This window comes from Ziziphus jujuba, chromosome 1 (genome assembly GCF_031755915.1).
Source record: "Ziziphus jujuba cultivar Dongzao chromosome 1, ASM3175591v1".
NCBI classification, from domain to species: domain Eukaryota; kingdom Viridiplantae; phylum Streptophyta; class Magnoliopsida; order Rosales; family Rhamnaceae; genus Ziziphus; species Ziziphus jujuba.
In genome coordinates, this window is record NC_083379.1 from 11,281,775 (window position 1) to 11,302,480 (window position 20,706).

General features: G+C 32.9%; 4 protein-coding genes and 1 long non-coding RNA gene across 7 annotated transcripts; 3 read left to right on the forward strand and 2 right to left on the reverse strand.

Moving 5' to 3' along the window:
• Window positions 1–3,847: 3,847 nt before the first annotated feature.
• LOC125422494 (uncharacterized) lies at window positions 3,848–4,388 on the reverse strand. Its single transcript, XR_007241192.2, has 2 exons — window positions 4,143–4,388; window positions 3,848–4,043 (listed from the first exon to the last, which is right to left on the reverse strand). It is a non-coding gene; the product is annotated as an uncharacterized LOC125422494 (long non-coding RNA).
• A 1,026-nt stretch (window positions 4,389–5,414) lies between these two features.
• Window positions 5,415–10,957, forward strand: LOC107407445 (uridine kinase-like protein 3). The gene is made up of 14 exons (XM_025069802.3): window positions 5,415–5,578; window positions 5,990–6,081; window positions 6,202–6,271; window positions 6,656–6,774; window positions 6,972–7,068; window positions 7,533–7,612; window positions 7,999–8,193; window positions 8,300–8,383; window positions 8,497–8,557; window positions 9,296–9,356; window positions 9,581–9,674; window positions 9,783–9,855; window positions 10,063–10,145; window positions 10,253–10,957. The coding sequence occupies exons 1-14, from the start codon at window positions 5,425–5,427 to the stop codon at window positions 10,427–10,429; spliced, it is 1,440 nt and encodes a 479-aa protein (XP_024925570.3). The 5' UTR covers window positions 5,415–5,424; the 3' UTR covers window positions 10,430–10,957.
• A 226-nt stretch (window positions 10,958–11,183) lies between these two features.
• LOC107407446 (fructose-bisphosphate aldolase, cytoplasmic isozyme 1) lies at window positions 11,184–13,485 on the forward strand. Its single transcript, XM_016014731.4, has 3 exons — window positions 11,184–11,639; window positions 11,838–12,520; window positions 12,961–13,485. The coding sequence occupies exons 1-3, from the start codon at window positions 11,612–11,614 to the stop codon at window positions 13,321–13,323; spliced, it is 1,074 nt and encodes a 357-aa protein (XP_015870217.2). The 5' UTR covers window positions 11,184–11,611; the 3' UTR covers window positions 13,324–13,485.
• A 1,406-nt stretch (window positions 13,486–14,891) lies between these two features.
• On the forward strand, window positions 14,892–18,461 carry LOC125423971 (sufE-like protein 1, chloroplastic/mitochondrial). Of its 3 annotated transcripts, none has more exons than XM_048480024.2 (2): window positions 14,892–16,087; window positions 18,151–18,461. In XM_048480024.2, exon 1 carries the CDS (start codon window positions 14,971–14,973, stop codon window positions 16,063–16,065), a length of 1,095 nt encoding a protein of 364 aa, XP_048335981.2. In that variant the 5' UTR covers window positions 14,892–14,970; the 3' UTR covers window positions 16,066–16,087; window positions 18,151–18,461. The 3 variants fall into 3 exon arrangements, 1 of the variants encoding a protein (XP_048335981.2); XR_007242712.2 differs by having other exon boundaries at window positions 14,893–16,186; XR_007242714.2 differs by having other exon boundaries at window positions 14,893–16,151.
• Window positions 18,462–18,549: 88 nt separating this feature from the next.
• LOC107409499 (uncharacterized protein At1g08160) lies at window positions 18,550–19,707 on the reverse strand. Its single transcript, XM_060819539.1, has one exon. The coding sequence runs from the start codon at window positions 19,425–19,427 to the stop codon at window positions 18,663–18,665; it is 765 nt and encodes a 254-aa protein (XP_060675522.1). The 5' UTR covers window positions 19,428–19,707; the 3' UTR covers window positions 18,550–18,662.
• Between the last annotated feature and the right edge of the window lie 999 nt (window positions 19,708–20,706).

The following is a 20,706-nucleotide window of genomic DNA, read 5'->3' on the forward strand; positions in this document are numbered from 1 at the left end:
ATTATGCTTGGATTAGGAGTATATAGAAAGAGAGAGAGAGAGAGAGAGAGAAGGCAACTTTTGGGCATTACAGAATTCCACAAGCTGCTCAATCGCGATCCATGCTTTTCATGTTGTTAATTAAAAGTCTTTTTTTTTTTTTTTCTATAACAAAAAGAAAATACCCTTATTAATTAAATACATTGAATGTGTATATATATACACGAGGTTTTCTGAATTAGAAAAATATCTATATACATATATATAATTTTAAAAGCATTGTATTTTGTAAATAATACTAAAGTTATCAAATTTATTTTTATTAAATTTTATACCAGCTTATGAACATTGATTTACTGAATTAACTTATTAATTTATTTGATTAATTAATATGTTGATAATTAGCATGCTGCTATATTAATTGGTATTTAAAATTTGATAAACAAAGATAGATTTAATAAAAATTAAAATTTAATTGGTATTCAAAATTTAATAAAAAATTGATGCAGTATTTTTATTTTACACTAGCTTTGTCTTAATCACGGACACTGAATCTGTCAAACATAGATTAGTTTGGTGTTACTCAGATTATTAAGTGACGAAACCCGTTAAGCCAAAGATAGATTAATTATTGCAAATTTTTATGTTGTTTTCTAATCTCATCTAGGTTTATTTATTTATTTATTTATTATTATTTTTTTCACTCGTGACAAATCTATATTGATAGGGTATGCAGTATTAGATGTACTAGAAGTATTTCATGTCAAATATATTTAAAAAAAAAAAAAAACGATGGTTTTGTTCTTATTTCTCAGTAATTAAAGCAAAGTTTTGGTATCCTCTAGAATCTGAATATTACAATAAAAGAGCCCAAAAGAAGAATAATAAAAGCTGAATATAAATACCAAATATATGGGAAAAGTCCGCATCAATCTTTGTTCTGCTGAGACACGTAAACATTAAATGAAAATGACCCAAAAAAAATAATATCCTAATAGAACAAAAATAATTTTGGACCTTTGCTCAACCATCATTTCTACAAAGGGGTAATGTTTTAAAGGACTTGGATATTGAAGATTGTGTTGAAGAAAAAAAGTATTCATATTTATCCAAAATGATGGAGAATAATAAATTAATTTTTAAGAGGCAGCTCGGATATTTGATATGATAATTAATATTTATGGAAATTACCACTTCGGAGTTTCACTTGGATGGTCTTTGCTGAATCCTGCATAGCGGTCTTCTCGAAGTTTCAAAGTAATCTTGGAGTTTGGCTATAAATAATTTCTTGATTCTTTTTAATAAATATATTGGACTTTTTTTGCTAAATAATAAATATATTGGACTTACATTCCTAGATGATAGATTATTTATATACCCTAACTATTATGCAGTGTGACCAGTGGCGAATCTTCCTAAGGCCCAGGCCGCCCCTCAATTTATTTTTTCTAAACATTTTTACTAATTATTTTCCTTAATTGGTTGATTATCATTTAAAATTTAGGCAAGTGCCTCTCTTTAATTTACGTTTTCCTATCTTGTATTTACATATTTACTTGTTTAAATTTAGTTTTTGCTTTTTTGCTTAATCTGTTTGTCTAATCCAACTCTAAATACTTCATTAATCATTGCAAAAATACTTTTAGAATTTACATATAAGCTTACACAAACTTTTTTTTTAAGAAAACAAATCTAAAAATATCTTCCATTATTTTTTTTTATTTAAATATCTGTCACTGTTGAAACTAGTTTTTTATACAACAAAAAAGAAAAAAAATCAATTTCTAAATAATTTTCAAGTTTATTACATATAAAATATTTATCGTTTTAAATATTATTTCTGTTATAACTATTTTATTATTTTATATTACTACATCATAATAATTGAATATATAATATAAATTATTAATTATGTATTTGTTCATAAATAAATAATTTTAATTTTATTATCAATAATTATAATTTAATTTTTTTTGAAATTTGTTTTTAATTGTACATTGAGTGTGACCACACTTGGATTGGGTAGTGGATTCTATATGCTTGGAATTTATTATTGGAAAAATAATACCTGTCCTTTTTTTTTTCCTTCTTTTTCTTTTTTTCTCTTTGGCCAAGATGATACCTGTCCTTTTCGTTTACAAAGTAAAACTGATATGATTTTGTTTTTTTTGGTGAAACCAGCTGTCTGAATAATACTCAACAGTAACAAGGACAAACTTAAATTAAAAAAAGTAACATTTGTATTTATTATTATTATTTTTTTAGAATTGGAAATTCTTTTTCATGTATGACAGCATAAACGTTCTGAAAAATTTTGTCTTTCGTTTAATATATATTTTTTATTTTCTAAATCCTGCTATTTTCCTTTTTTATTTGATGATTTTTGTTTAATTTTGTGTTTGTTTATTTATTTATTACACCTTGGCGAAACATGATGTTTTTGGATCAAAGTTTAAATCCTAAATAGGAAGATGTTGGTTTTACAATTGAACCAAAAAATTAACGTGAATCAAGAATTTTGTTTTGGTAAATAACGTGGACCAAGAATTTAATTTTTTGTTTACCTACATGCTTGACCACCAACTCATTTGGAGTACTCTTTTTTGTGCGTTTCAAACTTTTCATTTGTGGTATTTGTTTTTGTCCTGATCCCAAAAAAAATAAAAATAAAAAATTTATAGATAACAAGGTAGAAAGGAAAAAAATTAATCTATTTTTCTTTATTAATATTTAAGATGTAATTTTCTTTTAAACTGATATCCGTTAAAATAAAAAATATAATTAATATGTAATTTCAATGAAAATTACAATTTTAGAATATTGTAATTTATGAAATATATTGAACAAAAATAATAAAGGAATGATGATAGAAAAAAAAATTGCAAATAATAAACAGAAGCCAAATTCATAAATTAAGAAAATTTTTAACGAAAATCGAAAGATTGCATTTTATATAATATTATGATTTTCTAATATATTTTTTTCCCATCTCTATGAATTTAAAAAAGTAAAGAATATGCAGAATATTTTTCACTTGTAGATCAAAAACAAAATTTATCAAAAACTAATATGGAAAAAATCTCAAAATAGTAGGTTAGAAAATACAAAACAATATTTAATATGCAAATGAAAGAAAATATATATTATACCTCTTAAAAATGGTAAAATTTTGGGATTGTAATTCTGAATTTTTGCAAAATTTATTTCTTTTGCTTATATCCAAAACGACATAATATTTAAAATATTCAGTGTACACAAAAAAACCGACTAACCCAAAAAATATAGTTTTTGTAGGCAAATACAAAATGAAAACTAATTGATAGTGTGATTTTTCAATAATATCTTAATAAAGGAAAAAAAAGAAGTAATTATTATGTATTAGATGTATCAATAAATTAATATAACAAATAATATTTACAAATTATCATAATCATGAAAAAAATATTTCATCAATAAACTAATATTTACTCTCAATAAAAATAATTAAAATTTAAATAATTTTAAAGATTACTTAAGAACAGCTGGACTAACCCCGTTGAATGGTTAAAATGATTTGCCAAAGCACTACAAATTACCGGCCTCATTACATTGACATTCTACTTTTTATCTACTATTATTCCTTTTATTAAAAACAGTTACTCCTTTTATTATTGTATTTTCCATGCAATTAATCATGCATCATATGCTCTTTACAAGACGATCTAAACGGTAATATTAGCCGTTCAATTTTCATCACACCCCGTTAATTAAGAAAAAAAATACTAATTTATAAGACAGTACGACAATTTTTTTTTTAGTTTGGATTACAAAAGATTGTGGAAAAAAAAAAAAAAGGTTTAGACGACAAAACACAAAATACAGGATGGGATATTTTAAATTTAAGGAGTGAGATGTAATTGCTGAAACCATGGATATGAGTGAGTATACAGAAGCGAAACCCATACCGTATGCTGGATATTGGTGAAAAAAGAGTGGGGCCCAGGTCCGAATCAGTGCCACGGTGGATAATTCAATCCAACACCTTGCCAAAGCCAAGCCGAGCCAGTAGTAGCATAAGCGTTTTACTGCACCACCGCACGACCAAAAATATCAGAGCGAGAGAGAGAGAGAGAGAGAGAGAGAGAGAGAGAGAGAGAGAGAGAGCACTGGTGCTGTGGCTCCACCTGTAATTTCCATGCAAGTCGCGGCCCATTTTTCTAAACATGGACTTCGGTGCACGGTCTCCCTCAGCACTATATATATATCACCCAGACCCGCCCTCTGTCTCTCTCTCTCTCTCTCTCTCTCTGTGTAATTGCCTCTTATCTCTCTCTCTCTATAATTTCTCCAAAGCGCCTCTATAAAGCTTGCGTTCAAATCTCTCCCTCTATCTCTCTCCTCGCACACCATTTTCTCTCACTAGATCATCAGGTACGATTGCATTGCTTGATTCCTGAATTTGTTCCCACTCTTTTTCTGTTTCAGAGTTTCAATCTATTTTTGTTTTGTTTTTGTTTTGTTTTTGTTTCTTCTTGTGATTCTGGAATTATGTTTCGGTTTTGATGATCAAGCATGTGCCACACGCATTGGATCTCATCTGCGGATTTGAAATTGCGTATGAATGGTTGCATTAATGCTTCGATTTTGATTTTGATTTTTTGTTTGTTTGCTATTTAAATGCACAAAATGAATAAACGTAGTCAAGTTGGGGTCCATTTCGGGTTGCTTGTTTCTGTGTCATTGTGGTTCCGTAGAATCGAATCCAGTTTTTGGAGTCATTCTGTGATTCCGATTCCGCTTCTCTGTTATGTTTGAGAGCGTGGATGCTACACGGAACTAGAGCTGGAATGCGGTATGATTGGGTTAGCTGCATTATACTCCTACGTATTCAATTTACATTGTTGTTGCCTTTTTATTTTGATCAGTAACTGCTGCTCGGTTTGTTCTTTGGAGCTACTGTTGACGCATTGGGCAGCAATATCAAACCCAAGTATAAGCTAATATAACTCGTCGATTATGAACATGTTTGTGTTTGTAAGGAAACTGATTGGTTTTATTAGCACCTTTGTTAATGTTAGATCCCCAACACAAGTTTGATGGGTTTTGTTTGATCACTTTGCTGTTTTACAGCTTATCATTATCTGTTTTTGGGTATAACTTGTGTCTTATTTTCAATACGTTGGACTTTTATGCCGCAAAGTGCAAACAAATTTTCAAAGAGTGTTTCTAAAGCAGTGTAATTAGAGACTTTAGAAAGAGATATTTTTAAATAGCCTGGGCGCATTTTGATTGGTGCATGATGATACCAATTTAACCAGCCAAGAGTTACAGTAGGGTGCATTGATATCTTAAGTTTAAAAGGATAGCATGTGTTTTTAGCTTGCTATAAAGTCATTTGTATTGATTTTTGTCTTGTCGTGATTGCACTAGTAATTGTTTTTTGGTTTTTGTGATAGGTCTCTGTCCATGGATTCTAAATCAGTTGTAGACTTAATAGAAGCCTCCTCAGGGGTTCATTTTTCCGGATTTCACATGGATGGTTTGGAGCAAAGAAATACAGAGGTGGAGCAACCAACTACCTCAGCTACAGATAACTTTCATAAACAACCTTTTGTCATTGGTAAGTTTTGGCTTGGGAATTATGTTGAATCATGCTTAGCCTGTTCCTATTTAACTTGCAACTTTGTAGCATTACTTATTAGGAATTTTCTCTTAAAAAAAAAATGGACTTGCAATTTTATAACTTGAATTGGCATCTGCCCGGCACTCTACATGGTGATTTCAAGAAATTTACTTTAATAATTAGTGTACAATTACTTATTTGGAATTTTATCTTGTTGTTCTCAATGATGATCCTATTGCTAAGGCTTAAGTTAGAGACAGAAAATATTTTTTTACTAATTTTTATGACCTTTTAACTTTTATCTATTGATCTATGGTTAGGTATGTGCATTTTTATGTAATAGTTACTATCCATTGAGTTATTTTCTATTCTAGTCTCACAAGCACCAATACATGGCTTTCATGGCAGGGGTTGCTGGTGGAGCAGCATCTGGTAAGACCACAGTTTGTGACATGATTATACAACAGCTTCATGACCAGCGTGTTGTTCTTGTTAATCAGGTACTGTTAGCCTAATTTATAGGTTGTTTAATATAGTGATTTATTAAAAGAATTTATTCTTCTTTTTTTTGCATATCCTTATTGTGTTTATTTAAGTAGCTCAACCTGGATGAATGACAGGATTCCTTTTATCATAATTTGACTCAAGAAGAACTTTCACGTGTATATGAGTATAACTTTGACCATCCTGGTAAGGGCATTTTAACTGATGAATGTTAAATGCTGCAGTGAATATTAAAGTATCTTATCTGTTATTTTACTTAAAAACTGAGTTATATGAAATGATCTGACTATGCTATCGTTAGGTTTATGTTGGTCATATTTGAAACTCCTTAATGGATTACTTCCTTCAGTTTTCTTGTTGTACGATCATTTTATGGTTCCATAAACTTTAGGCACTTCACATTTATCTTTAAGAATCTAGCATTTTTTTATTAGAATTTTAGAATCTGGTGTTGAAGACCAAGCTTCTCTGTTCAAATAAACTCTGGTTTGTTCCAAACTAAATATCTGAACAATCTACATGTTTCATGGTTTATATATTCTGTTGTGGCTCATTTGTTTCTTTTGTCAGATGCATTTGACACTGAGAAACTGTTATCTTCTATGGATATGTTGAGGCATGGGCAAGCAGTGGATATTCCAAAATATGACTTCAAAAGTTACAAAAGCAATGTGTTTCCATCCAGAAGGGTAACTCTTTTGTTGTTTTCTTATTGTTTGTTTTCAAAATTAAAGGGTCTAAATCAGATGTAGTTCAACATATAAGTGCCTCTTGTTTTAGCCCTGTTCATTGGCAGCAATCAAAATTATAGTTATACATGAGCTTAAATTCGTTATTTGTCTCTTTCCTGTATTGGGAACCCTAACTGTTACGATATCCTCCACAGGTCAATCCGTCCGATGTTATAATTTTGGAAGGAATTCTCATTTTCCATGATCCCCGTGTACGGGAGTTGTTGAATATGAAGATATTTGTTGATACAGGTCATCTATGTTTTTTTTTTTTCTTTTCCCATTTTGACTATTAGATGTAGCATTTTATTTCTAATGCTAATGTACTTTACTGCAACAAATTTGGAAGTGCAAAATGTATAAAAAATTGAATGCGGTTACAACACTATTCATTATCATTGGAAGAATTCCTAACATTTTATTCTCTGGTCCTATTAGGATAATATATATTGTTCTCTGTTTATCTTTATCAAGAAGCGTAATGGTGATTTAATTACTGCAAGTCTGAGTCCACAGAAATTGTAGTTTTGTTGATACGTGTCCCACAGATGTGTTTTCCTATACATCTTTTAAACGAATTTGTTTTGAGAGTTACATTCCCAAGAGTGAATTATGTTGTACCTGTTACAAGTTGTATTGTCTGTCCTTTTTTATGCCATTGCATATTATAGTGTTACTAAGTCGCAACACTTGACACTGCAAAATTTTCAGTGCAGATGCTGATGTTCGTTTGGCTAGGAGAATAAGGCGTGATACAGCGGAGAAGGGCAGGGATATTGGTACTGTTCTTGATCAGGTTTGTCAATGTTCATGTGATCAGTCGCACTCTGATATATAAATAGGTAATATTAAGAAGGTTACTTCAAGCATTAATATAGACATGGGAGAAACCGGGAAGGGGGGTTGTTTCTTGGTAGAAATTTTTTTAGAATTTTAGTATTAAGGAGTATGATCAATAAGATTGGCTCTTGAATTTACGTAATAGCAATCTTGTCTGTTAACCTTCTATATTTCATTCTTAGCTTAAAATACTTCACTATAAATAGTTGGATGATCTATTATTCCCTTTCCCCTGCACCCTCTTTCTTTTTTCTTTCCTTTGTTACCCAAATTTACAAATTTAGGTTAGCTATTTTTCCAGTTTTATCTTTTCCTTACAAGTTGATTATTGTTTTTATGCAGTACTCAAAATTTGTGAAGCCTGCTTTTGATGACTTTATTCTTCCTACAAAGAAGTATGCTGATATCATTATTCCTCGTGGAGGTGATAATCATGTAGCCATTGATTTGATTGTACAACATATATGTACGAAGCTTGGTCAGCATGACCTTTGTAAAATATATCCTAATTTATACGTCATTCAGTCAACGTTTCAGGTATCTCATCTTTCGTATTTTCTCTTGAGCTACATAATCATTACTCTACCGTGCTTGTTAGTTAGTGGTTCTCTTTTGGTGTGTAACTATTGCTTATCTCATGCAGATACGGGGCATGCATACCCTCATACGTGATTCTCAAACAACAAAACATGATTTTGTTTTCTATGCTGATCGGTTGATTCGTTTGGTGTGTATAATGTTCCTTAAATTTAGGGATCATTTGATGATTTTGAATTCAGTTGTAGGATGGGGCAAAATTCCTTACCCTGTTGCACTCTAAGTTTCTTGAATGCTGACCAGGTTGTTGAACATGGCCTGGGACATCTACCATTTACAGAAAAGCAGGTGGTCACTCCAACTGGTAAGCTTACATTTGTGCTTTTTACTGATATCTTTTGGCTCTCCAATTTCATATGTCACTTTATGTTGGAACTTAAGATTTACATGCTATAAAGTAAGTGACTTTGATATTGTGCTTGATGAGTTTTTGTTGTATAATTATGTAAATGTCTGGTGTTTGAGTCCTGCTAACTCTTTAACTTATTGTATTTTACATGTATGGCCCATATTTTGTAATTAGGTAGGCCTACACACGAGGTGGGTATTAACGGTCTTTTATTTTAACTTAATATACATAGTTCATTTCCTAATGGCTTAAAATTTAGATTGATGGTAATTTAATAGTATACCAATAGCTAATTTCAGTTTAGTAATAAAAGCTATTTGATGTTCATGTTAACATGAGATCAATCGGTTGCTTAAGTAATGCCAGTTATGTTACTCAAGAAAGTTATGCTTTGCTAATCTTGTAATGTCTCATAACACAATTGACTCTCACTTATTCAAGTATGAAATTTCACATCCCATGCTTTTGCTTGTGTATCTTCTGAGATGTTACTGGTATAGGAGGAAAAAAATAATATTAAGTGATCATTTTTAAGATGGCTTGTCTTCATAATATGGACAACAGGAGATATTTCATGCTATATTAGACATTTTACTTCGTTCATTATTTTGGTTGTTATTTATAGGTTCTGGCTCTAGGAGACAGTGATTACTAATGTATTGCTTCTAACTTACCTCTATGGTGTGGATGCAGGGTCTGTTTATACTGGTGTAGACTTCTGCAAGAGATTATGTGGTGTTTCTGTTATAAGGAGGTAGGCTTTCATTTGTGGCATCTCATTATATATTTGATGTCTTTTTCCTTTTTATTTTAATTGGCTTTTCTATGATCTTGGGGTTGCCTTCTTAGATTTTACAAAAGTACTTGAAAGGTTTAATTTGTAAAATTTCATAATATACTACTAAGGGCTTAACCAAACCAATTATCTTATGTCCTGTTAAACCTCATTTATGTTGTATGATAACATTCTCATACCAGTGGTGAGAGCATGGAGAATGCTTTAAGAGCATGCTGTAAAGGTATCAAGATTGGGAAAATTCTTATTCATAGAGAAGGGGACAACGGTCAGCAGGTTTGTGCATTTATCTGAGTGTGTGGAGTTCCATGCAGTGTTTTTATTTTCATCAACTTAATCCATTTCTACATCTGACTGTTCCGTTGATTCTTTATTGCTGGGCAGCTAATCTATGAAAAACTACCTCAGGATATCTCAGATAGGCATGTGTTACTATTGGATCCTATCCTAGGCACAGGTTTGTTTTTGTACTACTCTTTTCTGAATTGTTTTAATTCTTATGCTAGGCATTATGTGGTCCTTATTGTAATGAACATGGAAGCTTGTCAAAATTGGTTCCTTAGATTATGGTAGTTCTCAACAGTCAACCCTGTTTGGCATATATGCTTTGACTTTTTGTTGTTACGTTGGCTGGTGTAGCTAAGGAATTACACTTTTTCTTCAGGGAATTCTGCTGTTCAGGCTATATCTTTGCTTCTGAGGAAGGGTGTACCGGAGTCCAACATTATATTTCTCAATCTTATATCTGTAAGTTTGGTTTATCCCAATCTTGTGTTCGTTCATTTCTGGGTTTCTCTCTTTCTCTTGACTACATAAAGGGCTAAATCTAATGATGGTGCAAATCCATTAACCAGGCACCTCAAGGTGTACATGTGGTCTGCAAAAGCTTCCCAAGGATTAAGATTGTGACGTCTGAGATTGAAATTGGTCTGAATGAAGATTTCCGTGTCATACCTGGCATGGGTGAATTTGGGGACAGATATTTTGGAACCGATGATGATGACCAGCAAATGGCGGCTGCTCCACAGTAATTCCATCAAAGCTGCCTTCTTGGTCTAATTCATTTATCATTTTCAGTTATCATCATCAGCAGTCATGAATATCAGCTAGAACTTGCTTGACTAAATATTGTGCTGGGTGCTGCTTTTCGAGAGTTGAAAAGATTTTGACTTCATTAAAGTGAGAAATCACCATCATTTTAAAAACTTCTTTTATATAATTCTGTCTTGGAAATTTTGTTGCAAACTGGGGGGTGTTTTAAATTTCAAGTGTCTTTAGTTAATTCTCTCAAAATACCTTGAAAAAGGGTTGGATGGTTACAAAAATTACATTTAGGCAGAGTGAGTGATGTTTTGACTCTGTATCTGTGCACTATATATATATATATATATATATATATAGAGTCTAGCCCCCATAAAAATTTTACTATACATACAATTTTTGTGGCATTTTGGGGAGTAACATTCAGTGACAAATGAAAAGCCTCCTCCCCATGATATATGTATTTACTCCATATACTCATTATATGATATGATAATAAAAATATATTTTACTGAAAACTACTCTGATGTGCCTTTTTCACTTTCAATGCTCATTTTACTTTATAAAGCCTAAATTTTTAGAAGCTTTTGGTTAATTTAATTACCATGAGAGAACTAAGTAGGTTGATCTGAATATGGACGGCATTTGATGGGTGAATATAGTGGAAGTGACATACAAAAACAATAAAAAATTGGAAAAAAAAAAGAAAAAAAAAGAAAAAAGAAGTGGCTGAATGAAACACATAGAAGTTAGTAAAGTCCAAAAGTTGAGGTTTGGAGTGTCATGCAGCACCTCTTCAAGTTCTCCAAAAAATAACAAAGAGAAAAGGATGAGGGGCATTTGGTATTCCACACAATGTATATGAAGCTCACGTAAGAGGAAGGAAATGAAAAAAAAATAAAAAAAGAGACATAGAAGTGGAAGCTAATGGATGAGTTGCCACTTGGCAAGGAGAGTGATCACTCATTGCTTTATCCGAGGATGATAACCTTCGTTGGGCTAATCTTGTGACACGTGTTCATTGATGGTATAGATCGATTCTGTTGGTATATTCCATTAAGGGTTATCTATTTAGATTGTTGGCTCTCTTAACCTTGTTTTTGCATTTTCGTCCCCTATACACCCCACTCTTCCTCTCACTCCATCCAAATATCATCCTAAAAGCTTTAGCCATGTCTGCCTTTGTTGGAAAGTATGCTGGTAATCCCACTTCTTTCTCTCCCTACATAAATATATACACACTTTAATATAAAAAAAATAAAAAAATAAAAAAATTGAAGGCTCATCATGATCAATCCCCTAAGTAAAAAGAATATCGGAAACGATAATTAAATCAAGAAACACATTAAATACCATAGTTGTTGTTTGTTTCCTTATTCTTGTTATTTTTTGTACTAGATGAGCTTATCAAGAATGCCAAGTACATTGCAACTCCCGGCAAGGGCATTCTGGCAGCCGACGAGAGCACCGGCACCATCGGGAAACGTCTAGCCAGCATTAAAGTTGAGAACATCGAGCCTAACCGCCAAGCACTCCGTGAGCTTCTCTTCACCTCTCCAAATGCACTCTCCTTCCTCTCCGGTGTCATCCTCTTCGAAGAGACACTCTACCAGAAAACCTACGATGGAAAACCGTTTGTCGAAGTCCTCCAGGAGAACAATGTCATCCCGGGTATCAAGGTAGACAAGGGCACCGTCGAGCTGGCTGGAACCAACGGCGAAACCACCACTCAGGGATTCGATTCTCTCGGCGCAAGGTGCCAGCAGTACTACAAGGCCGGTGCACGGTTCGCCAAATGGCGTGCCGTGCTCAAAATTGGTCCCACAGAACCATCCGAACTTTCTATCCAGCAGAATGCTCAGGGCTTGGCTCGATATGCTATTATTTGCCAGGAAAATGGGTTGGTGCCTATCGTGGAGCCTGAGATATTGACTGATGGAGACCATGATATTAAGAAATGTGCTGCTGTTACTGAGACTGTGCTCGCTGCTGTTTATAAGGCTCTCAATGATCACCATGTTCTTCTTGAAGGGACTCTTCTTAAGCCTAATATGGTCACTCCTGGTTCTGACAGCCCAAAGGTATAGAAAAAGTTAGTTTTTAATGAAAATGCTCATGTTTTTGCATGTTTATATACATATATATATATACATATATATATATATATATATATATATATATATATATCTTCTACATATCCCAGAAAATCAATATGAGATTCTAGAAATTTCAAAATTTAGTTTACCAACTGATATACTAATATTCAATTAGTTTTTTTTTTTTTTTTTTCTTTCTAATTTACTTATCTAATTAAAAATTTATCAACCAATAATACATTAACATATATCATTTAATAAATATTTATGATAAACATTTTGATGCCTTTAGCAAGCTAACGAGATTAATGTCATAATTAATCATTTTTTAATTTAATTTTTTTTGTTTTTCTTCTCTAAAATAGCAGAGTTTCATTAATTTTTGCACATATATGTTTTGTGTATATATATATATATATATATAGGTACCACCGGAGGTGATAGCAGGGTACACAGTGACTGCACTCCGGCGGACAGTCCCAGCGGCGGTACCAGGTATCGTGTTTCTATCGGGAGGACAGAGTGAGGAAGAGGCAACGCTGAACCTGAACGCCATGAATAAGCTGGAGGTGTTGAAGCCATGGACACTTTCGTTCTCATTTGGGCGTGCATTGCAGCAAAGCACACTCAAGACATGGAGTGGGAAGAAAGAGAACGTAGGGAAAGCTCAGGAGGCGTTCTTGGGGAGGTGCAAAGCCAATTCAGAGGCTACTCTTGGCAAGTACATAGGTGGGGGTTCCCGTGGACTGGCTTCTGAGAGTTTGTTCGTTAAGGGTTACAAATACTAGCTTGCTTACCTTGGCCTTAATTTGGAGTTTGGAAAAGTATGATCAGATGGATCGGTGTTAATTTGATATCAAAATTTTACAATGTATTTTGTTTTCATCTTTCTTGTTTGCATGCTTACTGCTTACTCTTAATTGGTACATATTTTACAAATTTATTACGCATTTTTTTTTTTTTTGATAAGATTTATATACCATTACAATCTCTAGTGTAATCGGGCAACTTGCGTATAACTATATTATAATTCACGGTATAAGAGTTTTCAACCTAGAAAATGGTAGGATTTCAACCTCTATATTCTTGGCCAGAGTCCAATTTCCCCATCAATCTCTATGAGTTATAAGCACTTAAATAAAATTGTATTTGTCTCACTACGTGGAAAAAAAGGAACCAAACCAAATTGGTAAAAAGATTGAGCCGTTAATTAAACCGTTAAACAGGTGTGAGAAAGAAGGTGGTTTTATTTTGAGGATATACCACTCATTGATATGGCTATGCCATGGAAACAAGCAAATTTAACCATCATATATATAAACAAAATAAAAGTGAGATTAATTCATAAAAATAAAAAATAAAAAAAAAGTGAGATTAGCTTTTTACTTAACTGCTTTACTTGATTGCAAAAATACAAGTAAATTATGTATTAAAACTTAGTATGCATGCATGTCAACTTAGCCTACATAATGACAAAGCAATCATTATAAAAAAAAAAAAAAAAAAAGAATAAAAAAGAAGAAGAAGAAGAAGAGCAAAGCAAGCACCTGAAATTTATATGCCTTAATTTATTATCCTTTTTTTTTTCTTTCTAAACTTTATGATACCATAAAAGTGAACCTAATTAATTGGTAATGCTATACTTATCAAATTTATCTATTAAATTTTGATTAAAAAATATGACAATTTATTAATAGTTGATAAATTAATAATAATCTAAAAATATCATCAAAGGACAATTCAATAAAATAATGTCAAATTATTTGGTAATTCAAAATTTAGTTAATAAATTTCAAGGTTTTAGAATTATTCCTATTTAAAATACTTTGTCATCTTGAAATTTTTATCAATTTCCATTGTAGTTCTTTTTTTTTTTTTTTGTTTTTTTTCGTTTTTTGTTTTTTTGGGATGGAACATTCACATGAGATTTAACTACCACAAATGTTTATTTATTTATTTGAAGCACACAAATGTTTAAGTAATTTCAACACATTTTGAGCATGTATAATAAGGAACCAAACTCCATTTCCATTTAATATTTTCTTGTTTCTTATTAATTTGTAATACATGTGGACAACAACTTCGGTGAGAAACGCAATCAATTAATTGAAAAGTATTATTTTTGGTAATATTAATTGAAAAGTATTATTAATTAGTCAAATTGTTTTATTTTGTTATTATTATTATTATTTTGGTTTGATGTTAGCAGTGACAGTTGTTCTGCTTCCCCCTTTTTTTTTTTTTTTTTTGGGTAATGAGTTATGTTTTTACTTTTTAAAGGAAAAATAATTATTGCGTTGATAAAATGGAGTTGGAGAGTATAAGACGAAAAACGACATCGTTTTAATGAAAGTCTGAGTTAATTTCATGTAAAAGCTCCACCGAATGTCCATTTCGGTCCCTCTGGAATTCGCTGCTCCAAAAAGCGAAAAACCATGTCATCGTCTTCTTCAATCTCGTCGTCGGTCCGTTTATTCACAGCCAGAATACCCACTTCTCTCTTCACCACCAAAACCCTCTCGGCCTCACCAACGCCAAAGAATCCCTCTTTCTTCAGACCCATCTCATTCCAACGAATCCCAGCCAGTAAACCACCACCAACAGCAGCATCACCATCACCATCAACATCGAGCTCCATATCCCTGCAACCCATTGAAGAACTCCCTCCAAAGCTTCAAGAAATCGTCAAGCTCTTCCAGTCCGTACAGGAACCCAAGGCCAAGTACGAGCAGCTCTTGTTCTACGGCAAGAACCTCAAAACCCTCGATTCCCAATACAAAACCAAGCAGAACAAGGTCGAGGGCTGTGTCTCTCAGGTCTGGGTCAGATCCTATCTCGATTCCGATAGAAACGTCGTCTTCGAGGCCGATTCTGACTCGGTGCTGACGAAGGGACTCGCTGCGCTGCTCGTCAATGGACTCTCTGGCCTGCCAGTCGAGGAGGTTCTTCGCGTCTCGCCTGATTTCGTCGTGCTTCTTGGGCTTCAGCAGAGCTTGACGCCTTCGAGGAACAATGGGTTTTTGAATATGTTGAAGTTGATGCAGAAGAAAGCGCTTCAATTGCTCGTGGAAGCTGAAAGTGGAACAGAGGGAGTGGAAAGTCCGAATCCTGGGTTGAATTCCGCGAGACCCAATTCGGGTTCGGAAACTAATAACAATGTGGGAAGTTCGAATTTTGGATTGAATTCTGAGTTGGGTGTTGAAGAGAAATCGAATGTCGAATCCAAAACCCAAGGTGGGTCGAATTTGGGTGATTTGGGAAGCAGAGGGAAGAGAATTAAGGAGATACTGGAAAAAGAGCTTAGGCCTATTGAATTGCAAGTGGAAGATATATCATATCAGCATGCTGGGCATGCTGGGGTTAGAGGAACTGATGGGGAAACACATTTCACTTTGAAAGTTGTGTCGAAGGAATTTGAAGGAAAGAGTTCGGTGAAGAGGCATAGGCTTATTTACGGTTTATTGCAAGAAGAGTTGCAGAGTGGGTTACATGCATTGTCAATAGTGGCAAAGACACCATCTGAAGTTTAGTTAGTGGTTCATTACAAAAGAGGTTCACATTTTCTTTTTTTTTTCCTTTCTTCAAGGGGAAAAAAAAAAAAAAGGAAAAGAAAAAGGTCACTTTTATTTCATGTTAAAGAGTGTCAATAAGGTGCTTTTTTTTATTTTTTTTATTTTTTAAATTAATCAGAAGCATGGTTACTCATTGTTGTCCTGTTCACATGTTTTTTAGAGTCCTGATTTTCCAATGTAAATTACATACACTGTTGTTAAGCTTCTTATGAAGCTTGAAATTTGAGCTGGCATGTATTTCAATGGTAGGTTCTTAAAGATTATACTTGAGAAGACCTAAAATTTCAATTCTAATTGCTTGATAATATTCTCTTTGCGAGTGGGTTTTTAAGCACTGTTTGCTTTTGGAATAAGGTATTGTAATGCAGTTTAGACATGGAACTTCTTTTACAAGAATTCTAGTATTATATGATTTTCGTTTCTTCTTATCTTATGCACTGATCATACTGGTCCGGAAATGTCGTTATTCTATATTGGAGCTTCTTAGGCGAGATATTCTATAAAATGGAGTTCCTGCTATAGATGAACTCTCCTTTGGATGTTCTGGATTATGCTATGATTCTTATGAATTGTTATTAAAATTAAAAAAAAAATAAATAAATAAAATATAGAAGGGTAGTGAATATAGAAGTGAATGTAGAATACGACACATTCTGTTGATTTTGCATGGATCTTTACCCCCTTTTTCCACATTTTAAGCTCTACTTTGATTGAACTGTGTAGAAGATGGATACATTCCTTTTTCTAATTTGTTTATCTATTTATTTTGTGTGCTTGTGAGGTGAGCTTCTCCTGATCACACTGCACTTGTTGCTCCTTTATTTCAAGAAATATTTGTAGTTTGGTGAGTTATGAACTGTCAGTCTACAGGTTACATTCCCATGAGCTTGTTGACAAGGTAATTTTTTACCATATGACAACAAATATACCAGATTCAGCAAAAGTTAATTTCTGTAGAGCTATATGATAGATATTTGTTTATACTCCAGAAATAGCAATTAGCCCTTAATCTAAACAGAACTCAGTTACACCATATTTAAAGGTTGGTCTGGCAGGGCTGAGTTTGCCGGAGTCTTTTGTGGTTTATTATTTACTGTGTCATCATTTGGCTTATCAGATGCTGGAAACTGCTTGATTCATGATAGGCTCAAGCACTTACTACCAAACCAAGCGCTTTAGCTGATAGCTAATCAGGCGTTTATTCTGTTTTCTTTCGCCAATGTTCCTAATAATAGAGTGCTTGGTTTTGATACGATAGTCTGAGTCTGATTCATTGATGCTGGTGTAGTATTCCATTACATCATAATAATAATAATAATAATAATAAATAAACATCTGAGGAAAATTGGTAGAAGATAATGTTATAGAAAATGTGCCACCATCCTGCTTCCCAGGAGTCAAAGAGGAAACTAGGTGGTAGTTTTGTAAATTTATATCTTTACAAAAAATACCAGTTTTAGGTGGTAGTTTTGTAAATTTATATCTTTACAAAAAATACCAGTTCTATATTGGTTCTTATAGCTTTATAAAAACTATGATAGAGATGCACAGTGCTCTAAAAGGTAGCGATTCTTTGAGTACTAATATTTGTATATCGTTATGCTTTAAAACTACATTAAATTTACATATCTATGCATGCGACTCTTCAACTCTTAGATAGTAACGTAGTGGTACATTTTTCAAAGGGACAATGGGTTTCAAAAACAGAGTTTAAAAGATAAAAGGTTAACAAAGACATTGTTTTTCTTTGACCATCTTTATTATTATTTTACATGTGCCATTTTTTTTTTTTTCAATCTTAATTTTTAAGTTTTCTTCTTTGAGTTACAAGTTTAGGGCTCGCTTAACACTATAAGCACATGGACTGTACATAGTATTTCTGTTGCTAGAGGAAAGATACTATTGTCTAGCGTATATTTTTGCTTCCAAACTGAGGAGGTCCATAGCTACAAAATTTCTGTCTCTTTTAGCTTGGAAAGTTCATTATCGACCTATTACAAGTATTTTGACTTTAGGCTTATAGCATGTCTTTCTTTGTTGCAGCTGAGTGTTTGTAAATGAAAAAAACTTGTTCAAAGGGCAGAGGACAGGTTGGAGCTCAAGACAGATCAAGATACAATGACAGAACCAGAAAATGTGCAGTAATTTATCAAATGGCAAGACTAGTTGTTTAGATTTTGTTTCAGAAGTTTTAAAACAGATGTTTATTTTGGTTATATGGTTGTGGCCAAGTCTGCTTATGGTTGAAACTTTTAATCATTAAGTTTGATGTGCCTATCTGTTGTAATCATGAACTCATCACAAAAATTTCAGATTACAAGATACTGGAAATTCCGATATGATGATATTTTGGAGACTAAAATCTACATAATCTATGAACTAGTGGAAAACATTTGTAGTTTCCTCGAGGCATGCACTTTCATATTCTTAGGCCTTATGATATGATATATAGTCAAATATTTGTTTACGCTCCAGAAATTCCATTAGTACTTAAACCTAAACAGAAGAAATTGAAGGAGAAAAAAAGATAAAAAGAAATTATGTATCATAAATTTTCATCTCTTTGTTCTGCAACTTCTGGCAACTAAAGCACCAGTTGGTGGACCTGTCATCTGCAACTGGCATCTACTATGCAACCAGTAGGAAAAATGGATCATACCCAGCGTGGCTCTAACTTTAAAAGTCCCTCTCATGTTGTAGTTAACCTTGTTGCTTTGAACCTGTGTTCGAAGTTCATGAGCGTGATTCTGAGGCAAATAAACCAAGCTTGATACCAGGTGAATTGATTCCAACCTTGTTTCTCCAGGTCTTTGAGTGAAAGGCTGTAGAGCTTGAGTTGATATGAGCCTGTCAGAAAAGTAGAGCTCTAGATCCAAATACTCGAATCTTACATCAATTTTCCGATTCGGGTTGGAGAAGTTTGCTAGGAAAATGAAGTCACCGTTGAAGTATTCTGGTGAGTCGAAGTAGATGGCGTTAAGGTTAGCATTGGGGATGTCAAACAATGGGATTTTTGGTCTTACAACAAGGAAGATGATTAAAGTTGCAATTCCAAAGAAAATAAGGAGGAGACTAAATATAAGACAGAAAATAGCACCGCACCATATTAAAGGGTTGGTCTTGCGAGGCTGAGTTTGCCTGAGTATCGTGTGCTTTATTAGCTTTTCTGTGTCACTATTTGGCTTCTTAGGTACTGGTGTTGCTAGATTCATTGCCGGTTTTGATATGATAATCTGATTCAGAGATACTGGCGTGGCATGCCTTTGTGGTGGGGTTGAAAAAGGAGGTGTTTGTGGAGGTGCAGGTGGAAGAGGAAGCATCTTTAAGAAGTGCTAAAGCACAAAAAACCACAGAAAAAAAAAAAAAAAGAAAGAATGGATGAATGAAGAAGGAAGATGAAGATGGTATTTGCTTTTAAATAAATTAGGAAGTTGATTAGATTAAGTAAAGAGTAGAAAAGAAGCTTTTGATTGAGGGGCAGTGGGACCAATGTGCTTGTTTTTGGTATTAGGAAAAGGCAGTGTCGGTGGGAGTTAAAGTTGGGAAATTGAAATGTTTTGGTTTGAATGTTTTTCTGCTTTTGAAATTTCTGTAGTGTTTGAGAAAGACCCAGAAGAAGTGGCTCTCCTTTTTTGAACTTGTAATCAAATGGTGTAACATATGGTGGAGTGTCAGTCCAATGAATGGTTTAGATTATGAGGTATTATTAATTATACCAATCAAACCATGTGCAAGTTTATGTGATTAAACATGAAAGCCCGATAAAAGAGCTTTCTGCCAGAAAGTTAAAAAACATAAAATAATGATAATGCGCATATGTACATTATAATAAGAAATCTAATTTGTAATCAATATCAATGCGGTCTTGTTAGTGTACAATTCACTGACGATTGTACATAAATGAAAATTGATTCGATCTGGGTTTATTTGTCTATTTTGTCTACTTTACAAGAAGGAAAAAGAGAGATGAAGGAAAACAGAGCTTTTTTTTGGTCAACATTTCAAGAAGGAAAACAGAGGTTTGAACTGCTTTTCTTAACCACTATAAATGTGTGATAAAATGTATGTTCTTAACCTTTTTTTTCCTTTTTCTTGTTGAACTTTGGTTGCCTATTCTGACCTGTTATGCAAACTTCTTTTTTTTTTTTTTTTTTTTTTTAAGTCAAAAGATTTATCGACTTTCTGAGAAATTAACTTATATGTAAGATACAAGTCATGAGGCTTTATTTTGAAATGGAAAAACAAACAAATAAAAAGAATAATTGTAAACTAAGAATTGAATTCTCATGCATTAGTTTCTAGATCTAAACAAACAAAGTTATAAAGCACCTAGCAGGTCATTTATAGACTACAAAAAGAAGAAGGCATCGAACATGCTACAGGCAGAGGCAACAGAGTAGGCCAAACAGGATAAGAAACTGATATCTGATGTTAGCTAGGCTAATTCCATCCGCATGCGATCAAATAACTGATAAATTAATACATTAATTACCATCAATAAATTTTCTTTTAAAAATAAGAACAAGAAAAATTATTATTAAGTTTTTAATTTTAATTTGAAAAGAAACAATAACAAATAATCATAGTAGAAATATATAT

What these genes read in the sequence shown, in the direction of transcription:
- LOC107407446 (XM_016014731.4), top strand. Translation starts at nt 11,612, where the DNA reads ATGTCTGCCTTTGTTGGAAAGTATGCTG. An exon ending in CTTTGTTGGAAAGTATGCTG is followed by an intron (nt 11,640 to 11,837) that starts GTAATCCCACTT and finishes TTTTTGTACTAG; the next exon opens with ATGAGCTTATCAAGAATGCC. An exon ending in CTGGTTCTGACAGCCCAAAG is followed by an intron (nt 12,521 to 12,960) that starts GTATAGAAAAAG and finishes ATATATATATAG; the next exon opens with GTACCACCGGAGGTGATAGC.
- LOC125423971 (XM_048480024.2), top strand. Translation starts at nt 14,971, where the DNA reads ATGTCATCGTCTTCTTCAATCTCGTCGTCGGTCCGTTTATTCACAGCC.
- LOC107407445 (XM_025069802.3), top strand. Translation starts at nt 5,425, where the DNA reads ATGGATTCTAAATCAGTTGTAGACTTAATAGAAGCCTCCTCAGGGGTT. An exon ending in GAAGATATTTGTTGATACAG is followed by an intron (nt 7,069 to 7,532) that starts GTCATCTATGTT and finishes TTTTCAGTGCAG; the next exon opens with ATGCTGATGTTCGTTTGGCT. An exon ending in TCATTCAGTCAACGTTTCAG is followed by an intron (nt 8,194 to 8,299) that starts GTATCTCATCTT and finishes TATCTCATGCAG; the next exon opens with ATACGGGGCATGCATACCCT.
- LOC107409499 (XM_060819539.1), bottom strand. Translation starts at nt 19,427, where the DNA reads ATGCTTCCTCTTCCACCTGCACCTCCACAAACACCTCCTTTTTCAACC.